This window comes from Xiphias gladius, chromosome 6 (assembly GCF_016859285.1).
Source record: "Xiphias gladius isolate SHS-SW01 ecotype Sanya breed wild chromosome 6, ASM1685928v1, whole genome shotgun sequence".
In the NCBI taxonomy this organism is placed as follows: domain Eukaryota; kingdom Metazoa; phylum Chordata; class Actinopteri; order Istiophoriformes; family Xiphiidae; genus Xiphias; species Xiphias gladius.
This window is the reverse complement of record NC_053405.1, coordinates 28692088-28704162: the sequence shown is the minus strand read 5'-3', so window position 1 is coordinate 28704162 and position 12075 is coordinate 28692088. Positions and strand designations below refer to the sequence as shown.

Below are 12075 nucleotides of genomic sequence, written 5' to 3'. Positions count from 1 at the left end.
GTGGGTGCACAGTAAAAACTATGTGGGTTCACAACCACTGCAGGGGTCAAAGTTGAACCTAGAAGTGGTTCTATAAACTCTGAGGGATTTTGGGGCGATAATTTTACCGTTCAGCTTCATTTTCTCTGCTAGCGTTTCTTGATTTGTCAGACTTTGTTGTACCAATGCAACCAAATTCCAGGGTTTATAACTATTAACATTGGTGAGTAAAAAGGATAAAAATACAGTCCTAGCTGAAATTATTGGCACCCCTGAATTTTAAGGACAGAAGTTAGAATATCTTCAGAAATAAATGCAAATTAACCAATTTTGTATAAAAATGATTTCATATGGTGAAATAAAAAATACAGACATAAAATGTACGCCTGGCCTAATTATTGGCCCCCTTTTGATTAATCTAAATTAGTTCCTCAAACAAAATAAAAAACAAATAAGACTCACCTGTGCTTAATTTTCAGTCTTCAAATCTCCTGAATTAACGAATGAATAATGGTTTTACTGCATAAAAAGCAATTGATTGTTTCCAGTTTCTTTTTCACAATGGCAAAGACAAGAGAGCTGAGAGTATCAGAAATGCTACATATGTCTGGGTGCTCCAACATTTCTACACAACAAGTTTCACTCGTGGCGACGCTTCAGCTGCGAGGCTACAAGGCAGTCAGCAAAGATCTTGAATTCCCTGTTTCGACAGTTTGTTATGTTATCAAGACGTTTCACAGTCATAAAACTGTTAATACACTTCAAGGACGTGGTGCTAAAAAGAAACTCATTGAGAGAAGTCTGCGAAAGTTGATGCGGATTGTGGAAAAAACACCACACAAGATATCTAAAAGAGCTTCATACTAACCTGGACCTGTCTGGAGTAGTGGTTTCAGTCTGTACCATACGCCCCACAGTAAACCAAGCAGAGCTACGTAGGCAAAGGCCAAGGAGGACACCACTATTGAAAGAAAGGTACAAAAAGACAAGACTAATGTTTGCAAAAACTTTCATAGATGAACCACAATCTTTCTCAGATAATATTCTGTGGACAGGTGAAACCAAAGTAGAGCTCTTTGGGAATGCTGTGCATCAGTTTGTTTTTAGGCAATGAAATGAAATCCATAAGGAAAAGAACTCCCGAACCTACAGTCAAACATGGTGGAGGTTCTATCAGGCTGTGGGGCTGCTTTGCCGCCTCTGACAGGTGCATGAAGCTTTTAGATGGCTACGAGAAATGTTTAGTGGCTGCCATCGTTGCCAAAGGTTCTACAATCAAATATCAATAAAGAGTGCAAATACTTGTGTCTGTGAACTTCAACTTGTGACTTCTGTCAGGATCATAAGGCTTGGGTCATCAAATGATAGGTGCCCTCCAGAATTCAGGGTATGTGATAGTAGCATTTCACCCTTTCATTAATTTTTTATTTCATTTATTTATTGTTTTACTGATCAATATTACAAAATATTTAGCAATGTTACATCACACTGCCCATCCCTACAGTGAAACTTACTAAAATAAGTCTAGTTTACTGCCTACTTTCTATTGTGAAATATTCCTTCAGGGCACAGTACAGAAAATTGCAGTAGTATTTCCTTTTCTTATCAGTTATAGGCCACAACTGCTGTGTTCCCTATAGCACTACAATTGAAAATAATAAAAATAGATGGAAAAGCTCTCTATTGCCCGGTTCCAAATCTTTGAAGGACTACCTACAGCTTCTGCTTTCTAAACTACTCAAATAGGTCTAGGAATGTTTGTTTTATTTTTGCCAGAGCTAGAAAAATGGCAAGTATTGAAACAAACATAGATGCAAAGGTCACATCTGGTTGTTGTATGTCGTCTTACTCCTGTAAACTCTGGATCTGGCCAGCACCATCCCAAAAGAGAGCCAGTGAAAAAGTGCTATGAATTCTGATATCATTTATCCGTCTTACATCATCAACCTGGCACATCCAACTTGTTTGTTCTAGTCTTACCTCTCTTACTCTGTCAGTCGGCTACTGCAAACTGACACCTTTAGTCTTGAACACTGGAAGGTATGATAGACTTTGTTTAGAGCAACACCTATCAGCACACAAACACACACATACAGACTGTGTTCCATACTTACCAGGCTGAGTCCAATGCGTGTGTGAGTTAATGTACTGATAAATCCTCCTCCTCTGCTCTGCTCAGCTCCTGTAGACTCACTCTCTCTTCTTATCTGTGTACCAGCAACACTCACTTTTTTCTGCCTCACTCTTTCCAACTGCTTCTTTTTTTTCTTACACCCTCTCTGCTTTCTACCACTTTGTCAGATTTTGCTGTTCCTTTTCTTCTTTTTCCTGTCACTTCTTCTCCTGTCAGATGTGGTAGTCCATCTGAGGGGAGCTTCAAATGTCTTCTCTGATTGCCCTGAAGGTCCCCATCAGAGCATGTGTGTGAGAAAGACACACTGTGTGCCTGGGTGGGCGGGTGAATGTTGAAAAGGGGAGGAACCAGTGGGCGGCAGGGGGGAGACCTCTGTTCCTCCCCTTTACTTTTCCCATCTCCTATCTGTTCTGTAATCTTGTGTGGAAGGACATGGGAGGAATTTCCGTTTCAGGTGAATGAATGTGTAAGTTAGTAGTTTTACCACAGACACGGAAAACAGAGGGGTTGCAAAGAAACATCACACACCATCTGAATGTATTACCATCCATGCAGTCCCCAATATTAGCCCTTAGATTTAAAACTCTGCCAGTACTGGCCACCAAACTCATTCTAACCATCCTGCCGGAGCTGACAGTGGCACTCAGCAGGTGTTAAAAAACATGCACAAAAATTAATATTTTTGAAAATCTGTGCAAATGCTAGCAAACGTTAGCTACTTTCCATTTTCTGAATTAAAAAAACCAAACTTGGGTCCTCACACATGTTGAATGCTGTAGACAGTAATGTGGCATTGTTGGAAAAAACACAGTACTGTGTTAATGTTATATGCAGTATACAGTACTGTGTTACTGTGTTGTTAGTTAAATGTAGCATGATGCTGACACCACCATGCTTAACTGTAGATGTGGTGTTAGCAAAGTGATGAACAGTGTTGTGGTGATGTTCGCCAGACATAATGTTTGATCTATGCGACACTATAATTTTATCGCAGAGATCTACAGAGAGTTCCTTGCACTTCGTGGCTTGGTTTTTGTCCCGACATGCATTATGAACTGTGGGAGCTTATATACACGGAAGTGTGCCTTTCTGGACTATGTCCTACTACTATGGACTCCAATTGAGCTCTGGACATATTTGATGAATAATTAAAGTAAAGAGGATAAACTTGACCACAATTTGGAATACCACCACAAAGGGTCTGAATACCTTCCTAAATAAAAGACATAATTTTTTTATTTTTTAAATAAATTTACAAAAAAATTCTAAAAAAATTCCACTTTGTCATTATGAGTGTAGATTGATGGGCAAACATTGCTCTTTTATCCATTTACAGGTAAATCTAAAACACAATGAAGTGTGCGAAAATTGAAGCGTTCTGAATACTTTCTGAAACCACCGCACATATACAGTGCAAAAGTTTTAGGTGACTTACAATAAAGTGAGGATAATTTAAAAAATAATGCATGAATGAATAGTTTTTGTAATTATCAGTTAACTTCATACAAACTGCAGCTGTATGTCCAAAGTCAGTTTTACCCCCTTTTAAGTACAGTGGCTGTGGTGTCCCTATTCATGTTTCCATACAGAAAAAGCAATAGAATTCAAATTCCATGGTGTTCTGACTCCAGACCACCATGACAAACAGAACACAATGACATTCACTACAAGGATAATAGAGAAATATTAGTCCTAATTGCTTATTGCCTGCAACTGGGACTGGGCACCTCCAGATACCGTAGTTACCTCTCCAAACTCCAGACAGACACATATATCATTCCCTGCTATCACAGACTGAAACCTTAGTATAAGCAAAAGCCTTATCCTAAACAGGAACTTGTTCAAACTCATTCAGGATCATTAACACACAAATAGAACTCTTATTTATTCTATTATTTAAATTTGATAACCCTCAATAAGCGAGTCATGAAGCAAGCAACAAAAATCGTTGACTCTCAATGTCCCCTCTTCTTTGAATTTGAACCTCTGCCATCATGAAGAACTCAGGACGCCAAAGTGCAAATCAAACTGCTTTAAGCTGCTTTATTCTTGTTCCTGCCTCATCAAGCTGCTGAACTGTAATGAATAATGAGTAAAATAAATGTTGTTGCATAAATCTTAATGCAACAGAGCAATGTACAATATATGCACAAGCACTTTAACGCTTAGCCCTTTAATTCTTAGATTTTCTTTTTAAACCATTGTGTTGTCAATGTCAGATTTCTAGTATCATGTCAAATGCCTCCAATATTTCAATGTTTTTATGTAAAGCACCAGACTGCAGCACTGTTCCCGGGACAAATTTCCCCTCTAAATAAAGTTTAATATACTTTACTCATTACAAATGTTTATATGGGCCATCTACTGAGAGAGATTGGTCTTGTACATATGGGATTTGAGGATGAGTGGAACCATTGATTATAAAAATGCGCTTTAAAGTGTACAATCTAACCAGACATGAAATACCAACTTTTGGTACTTGACAGTACCAAACCACAGTACTTGACTATGCTCAGTGCAAGTTTAGAACCAAAGCCCTGTATTGGGAGTCTGAATTTACAGTTATAAAAAAGCTAATGTAGTGAAATGGTAGTGGTTCATATAACCATTTATTCGCTTGGAACTAATTCTCTTGGCCATGATTATTCATTCAACATTTAGTAATGATCAGCAATATATAGAATGTATTTCCTCAGAATGTATAGTTATGGCTGTACATCAACAGGAGGATAAGTCTGTGTCTGTGTGCATGAGCACATGTGTAAAGTTGTAAAAATCAGTGCCAGCACTTATGTTGTAAGCATTTTCTAAGATAAGAGCCATACACAGTAATAAGCACACAAGACGAGCCCATTGTATCCCAGTACTTTTGCACATTCTTAGTTATAATGAGGTTAGAGGGAAGCGCGTCAGTTACAGTCTGGGTCTTGCTGAGGGCTACCCAGTTAGAGCACGAATGTGTAGCAACAACAGGAGAAGTCTGTGGCTGCTCAACGCTCTAGCGTTTTCACACAGACAAACATGTCTTCTAGCCCCTTTTTCGTGTGTGATATGACAGATGGGAGCATCTGATGCAATTGCTTTTAGCTTTATTGACCTGTAAAATGATAGCGTACATCAAGCAGCCTTTTAGTACATTTCCATGGTACAAAAAAAGGACTTTTATTGCCTGTACATATTTGTTTTGTCCACACCGGTTTTGTTTTATATGTATAATAGGGTTACTAAGGCTTTAAAACTAGTTTGACTAGAAAGTCATAGATCAGCACACGTATAAGCTTTCAACATCATTTCATCATCTTTCTCAGTGGGTAGAGGATGGATTCCATGTGGTTAAAAGCTCTGTAAAAAAGACAATAGGTTGACCTTGAGTTGGGATTTGTTATTTTTTCAAATTACTGTCTCCAAAGTCAAGAATGAATTTTCATACACAACCTAAACCCAGACGTCCCAGAAGCACTCCTTATACCTGGTAGGGAGATTTACCTTATTCCTACCTAAAAAGAGTTACAGATAAGGATCAGTGGACATCTTGCAGAATATAGGCAATCATGTTAAAGTCTTGCATGTACCCTAGTCTATGGCGTTTTCTACTAACAGGAGACTTTTGTTCCCTGATTTTAGCCTTTAGGGCATTGCCTCCCTACAGGCAACATAAGTAGGCAACCCTGTAAAATCTTCACCAAGCCTGGGGAGAACGATTTCCAGAAGGAAACAGTGAGATTAATATAATGTTAGAAAACGGTTTGTGCTGTGGCTTCACTAGAGAGGAGGGTGTTAATCAGAGCTGGAGGAAGATCCTGAAAGTTGCAGTGCTGCAATATGAAAATACTGTATTACAAGTAAAAGTTGTGCATTGAAAATGTTAGCACACTGTACTTAAAGTATCAGAAGTAAAGGCAGGGTACTCATAAATCAAACAAGTGCCCCCATGACTATTATCCATTCATCCATCCATTAGCTACACCGATTATCCTTTTGAGGGCTGCAACGGGGCTGGAGCCGATCCCAGCTTACATTGGCCGAGAGGCACGGTACACACTGGACAGGCTTGCCAGTCGATCTGCTTAAGAGTGAATAAGATAAATGCCTTAAACTTAAATTTATACAAGGTAAACTGGATTGAGGATGACTGGAACAAGGAAACAACTACTTACGACTTCTTCTCTTTCCACAGTAAAGCACAAGTTTCCCTTGCTCTTTTGTGTAACGGAGGCACTTTTGTCAAATGGGAGACAAATCCTGATGAAGTCTGATCTCACTGCTTATCCAAAACACCCACAAAACACTCTTCTCAAAGAGGGTGTCATTACTACTGTGCCAAGCCATTATTGTGTTTTCATGTTGTCATTAGCTAGTTAAAGGTCCAAGTGGGCAATTTAGCTAACAATAGTAGAACCACAGCATAGACTGGCTCGGGAGGCAAAATGCTGGTCTCATGTAATCAAAGAGCACTTCAGTGACATATTTGTTGCTGGTTACTGATTTAGTAGTTTGTTTGTGAGCTTGAGCAAATCAATGGTTTTGAAAGCCATGCTGCTAGAAGGGTTTCATTATAAAATGTTTTATGTTAGAAATTAACCCATTCTTTCTTCTTTTTCTGCAGACACATCATGACTGAGCTGATCGAAACAGAGAGGCTATATGTGGAAGAACTGCAAAGCATCATGGAGGTACAGCATGTCCGCTGGCTATGAAGGCGGGTCTAATCTGTTGCTTTTATTAGAGATCATTACACATACACCATTAATTTAGAGTTATTTTACAAAAATCAGATGCATTTTAGTTTGACCTCAGTAGATACACTTTGCATTCTTTTATGGATGATAGAAGGATATCAAAGGGCTTGTCTTTATTGTCTTTTATTTCTAACTTCCATGTAGCTCTTGGATTTTATTATTTCAATGGACAAATTCTTAATACAAATAGTCCAATCCAGACATCCGAATGCACTATCGGTGCATTCAATCACTCCACCGACTGCCATTCAGCAGAAAGAAGACTGCATTTCTTTTCCTCATAACATCCAAACTTCAAATTCCTGTTAGTGTATGAACTAGATTTGATCCAGTCAATTTTCTGCTGGATTACACATGCACCAAAGGTTGAACAGCAAGAACACATCGATTCTGACTGTACAGTATATTCATTACATGAATCATAGCATGGTAGTGTATATTAGTTTGTAATTCATTCTCATCACCCATAGGTGTCGAACTGTGGACCAGGTTTGACATTGCAGATGGGCAGAGGTTAAGAATCTCCGTTTCGCTGAATATCTCTGGTTGAAATGATGAGCTGTGATGTTTTGCTGATTTGCCTGATCTTTTTCCTTTTTCTCCTTCACTGTCTCATTTTTCTACCCTCCTCCCCAGGGTTACTTTGCGGAGCTAGATAATTCAGAGCTCAGCCACCTTACGCCCCCCACCCTGGAGAACAAAAGGGATGTTCTGTTTGGTAACCTGCCAGAGATATATGAATTTCACAACAGGTAGGTGAAATTTATTTTGTACATTGCCCTGCCATACTTTACACACTACTGTATCTGGGAAATAATGATATCAGTGACTAACAAAACAAGATAAAACAACTCCACACAGGATAAGTATCAGATGTAAGTCCAAGCACAATATTTTCTCTCCTTTAAGCTCTGTTTATGGTCTCCACCAACTTCTGAGAAAAATATGCGGCTATTTCGCTGCTAAATGTTCCACTATGTTCACCAGCTGGTTGGTAACTTTGTACATCTACTATTTGGTGTTGGGCAAATAGAGTACACTGTCTGCTGCAGCTAAGAAACAGGTTCATTCGAACAGTGAGATATAAAAAACATTTTTGTCCGTAAAAGCTAAATAATTAGTTAAATGCTACTAAAACGTTCTGTAGAGCTGAAGGGAACTGCTGAATTGGGTGATTACATATTGCATAAAGTAATTTGATGCATTTTTATATAAGAATACATAAATTAGAGCAGCGTTAAATTCACAATAATATTTTAAGTAGAGGATTTTTTAAGAGCATGTCATTGGGGGTTTATGTCTGTTTACATGATATCTGAATTTCTTGTTATGAGGAAATCTGTACAAAACTCAGACTCCCACAGAGTTTTTTACAGGGTGAGAAAATGTTTTTGTGCTAATTGGCCTAAAAGGTATGCAATGAGCTTTTGACATAAAACATTTACCTCAAATCAAACACACCATGTCTTTTAGCAAACACTGCCATGTTATGTTGGATAGTTGGCTAGTGGTGAAGTTAATAGTTCACTTCTTTTCAAGGTGGTGAACAGACATATCTCATGTCCCATTCAGGGCACGCCTGAAAAAATATGTATTTGGTATTTGATGCATTGAAGAAAGTATTAACTTTTGAAAAAAAAAAAAATCAAACACGAAACTGGCTTACCTTGACATAACTATGTCATTTATTTTGCACATTAAGGTATGCACTCTGAACATGGATGGGTTACTGAAAGGGCCTACTTTGCACAAGCCTATCAGCCCAAGAGGTTGGGGAGTCTCTGAGTCTCTGAAGTGAAATAACATTTTTTGTTGGAAAAAGTCACATAGCTTAGTTAAGAGAAGGGATGTGGGTTTTTTTTTCGTGATTGTAGTCTTTTAGTACTGAGTATCTGGCAACCAAATCCAATCCAATATTTGTTTTGTTTATTCTTTTGTTCATATTACAGCATACTAAGGCCACAGTATCATTTCATTAAAATACAGTAAAATTAGTACAGCAATTTAAATCAGAACAGCAGATCAGCAGATCAGTAGTTACAGTTCACCAGCAGCACCTGAGCCTCATTTGTAGTCATTTTGTGTCTCTTTCAATGACATTTTGCAGGTAAACCAGAACTTCCAGGTGCTGCTGGTTGATGGAAAATTGCACCTGAACTTTACTAATGTCCTTCACGACTACAAGCTATTGTCATTTGTAGTCATATCTCTTTCAGTCAGGGGATTTTGTTCCTATGTAGGAGGAGTGGGTGCCTTATTACGTGTCTGTACCCAGGGGCCCATAGTCTCCCATAATCCCTCCATAACTCTGAGCACACTCTAATTTTACATCAATCCAGAAGCCTCTCTGGAAAAATATGTTGCCACTATAAGCAGGTAATATATGAAGTCAAAAGTAAAGTATCTGACAGGTTGGACATAGATTTTTACTTCCTCCATAAATTGGACGATGTCAGTCTGCTAAAATTTAAGTGAAAATACTGATAATTAAGAACATCACATTGACCACAAAGTTCAATTAACATCTCTCTAACAGTTTCAAAAATTGTAAGTTCCACAATGGTAGAGTTTATAGCAAACTGGGATTAGATTGTTCAGGTCTTCATAATATTGTGCCCATTTGTGTATCAATAGTTTCGAAATAAGTCCACAACTCCCAAACTATCATATATGCTTGGTGAAATTAAAAACAGGTGTTCTTTCAATTTTTACTTTCAATATCTGTTAATACCGTACCCGTACTGTACATTCTCATTTGTCTCAGGCAAAAAGTCAGCATCCACACCAATTAATGGTCTATGTGGAAGATATGGAAATAAAGACACAGCATTGTTCGTGTATTGCAGTGTAGTGCTTGTTACTACTTGCATTATTGTTCAGCGTTATAAATAAAAATGTAACTAAAATGTTATTGGCTCTAATATATTCCTGTTTGGATGCTTACTATAGAAAAAGCAGGTTATATTCAGGCTTTATTGTTTGTATATATATATTTTAAAAAAAGTTTCACCTTTACAAAAGAAAACAAACAGACGATGAGGGCAAACTGCTGAGTCTGGGAATGCATCCATTAAAGAGACTTTGTGTAAACTGAGTGTAAACTTCACCAAACTAAATAAAGAGCAGGACACTAGCCGCTAACGATAGCCTGAACCCTGATATAGTATCATCCACAGTGGATGTTCCAGTCTTGAAAGGGAATTTTTCTGACATAACCTGCAATCCCAAAACATAATTTCTTTAGTTATACCCCTTAGATTTGGAAGTTACACTAGGTTAATAGTGTCGATAGTGAGGTACATACTGTAATCTGAAGATGCTAACATTTTCAGCCTATATTTGAGCGGGCATACACATTGTTCTTTGTACTTAAACTTTTTTTATTTCTTACAAATTTGCTTTTAAGATGTGTTCAGCATGTTGAGAAATCCAGAGCTTGGCAGACCTGCTTGCCTAGTTTAGGTTTTTTAGCTATGATTGGACAATTGCTGTTTAGGGGAGTAGTTTAATTTAGTCAGTATGTGCTCACCGGTTGAATTTCCTCCTCTTTGCCCTTTGTTAAGATTATGCAAACAGTATATGACAAATAATCAAGTTTTGTAGACAGGAATATTGAATGGTGACTCTGAAGCCAGCATGTGCACACATTTTAACTGTAGAGCACTGATTTGTGTTTACTTCCTTAGACTGTAGTGCCACATTGTAATTTATAGGCCTGTGTGTATCCTCAGCATGTGTGCATGTGTTTCATGAAAAAACAAATGTGTCTGTGCTGACAAGATGGTTATTCAACTGTCAACAAGTAGAAAAATTCAGAGAAATCACAGGCCATCCAGGCAGAAAACAGACTCCCTGGAGGCCTGAACCATATAGTTGCTCCTTCTTTCCCCTCCACCCTTTATCTCCATTCAGTCTTTTTCTTCTTGCACTTCCTTTCCTCTCTGTCTTGCTTCCTATTTTGTCATGCCTCTTTCCTCTATCCCCCTGTCTACTTTAGCACTTCTTCTCATCTTTCAGTACAGTAACTGGTAAAATTGTGAGGTGGACCCAATGTTAGACTGCCTAGGATTCTTTCCACTTACTTAGAATCCTTAGTTTACGCTTCATAAAGTAAGGGGTAAAGACCCAAATTGTTGTGGGCCCATTACTTTAAAGGAGTACTCCAGCGATTTAGAATTGCACTTCCATATATTTGGGAGACTCAAAAGAAACACATTAAAAAAGAATGGTAAAAATTGATGCAGCAGAGGCCAAAATATCCTCACTTTTAGGCACTAACATGGGTGAAGCTCAAAAAATCCTGGAAAACTTTCCATACTGTAATCAATTGCGTCTTTTCTCATAGATCCTGTCTGCCTGGTAAGTGTCCTTATCTTTCAATCTTCACATCCCCAGTTGCTAACTCGGGCTTCCTGTTAGTACGTTGTGGACTCCACGTCAAGCCAAGATTACCTTGATGACATCATCAGGGTTATTTTCTCACACCTGGAAAAGAACCACAGAAGACATTATGCAACTGTTTTCACAGGCTGAATAGTTTTGCTCATGATTAGAAAACTGACAGTTGTGTAAAAGTTGGTGGAGTCCCCCTTTTATTTTAACAGGGGAGGTGTTTTCACATGGTGGCCATATTTCATTTGCCATTTATTTAATGAATATAAATTATGGTTTGCTGAATTGGTGTTTGGATCAACTGACATCAATATTTTGTTAATTATTGAGTGGAACTGGAGGCCAACTTACACAGGAAAATCCAGATGAATAACTACAGCAACTGAGCTGAAGGAATGTCCAAGCTGTTGCATCAGAAACCTGCTGACACGGCTTGTCAAAAGAAATTAGAAATGTGTGTTGTATTCTTATTCTTTTTGTCCATAAATAACCTGCAGGACATTTCTGAGAGAGCTGGAGAACTGCACGGAGAAGCCAGAGCTGGTGGGAACCTGCTTTCTGAAAAGGGTGAGTATCTTAGAAACAGTGGTGGAAAGTAACTGAGTGCAATTGCACTTAAGTACAATTTTCAGGTGCTTTTATTTTACATGAGTATTCCTGTTTTGTTAGTTTACACTTCACTACATTTCAGAGTGAAATATTCTCCTGTACATTGAATACTTTTTCAAAAACTACTTTTAGTACTTAAACTAAATTTTACTGATAATATTTACATACTTTTACTTGCATACTTTAGTATACTTGAGTACTTTTATAGTATGAAATTATTGC

General features: G+C 38.0%; 1 protein-coding gene across 2 annotated transcripts in view; it reads left to right on the top strand.

Moving 5' to 3' along the window:
- Window positions 1-12075, top strand: part of mcf2l2 (MCF.2 cell line derived transforming sequence-like 2) — a 130367-nt gene that overhangs the window by 56766 nt on the left and 61526 nt on the right. For both annotated transcript variants that reach the window (XM_040128756.1, XM_040128755.1), the window contains exons 16-18: window positions 6720-6786; window positions 7489-7604; window positions 11742-11811. In XM_040128756.1, the coding sequence (XP_039984690.1) occupies window positions 6720-6786; window positions 7489-7604; window positions 11742-11811 (253 nt within the window). The remainder of the gene's footprint in view (window positions 1-6719; window positions 6787-7488; window positions 7605-11741; window positions 11812-12075) is intronic.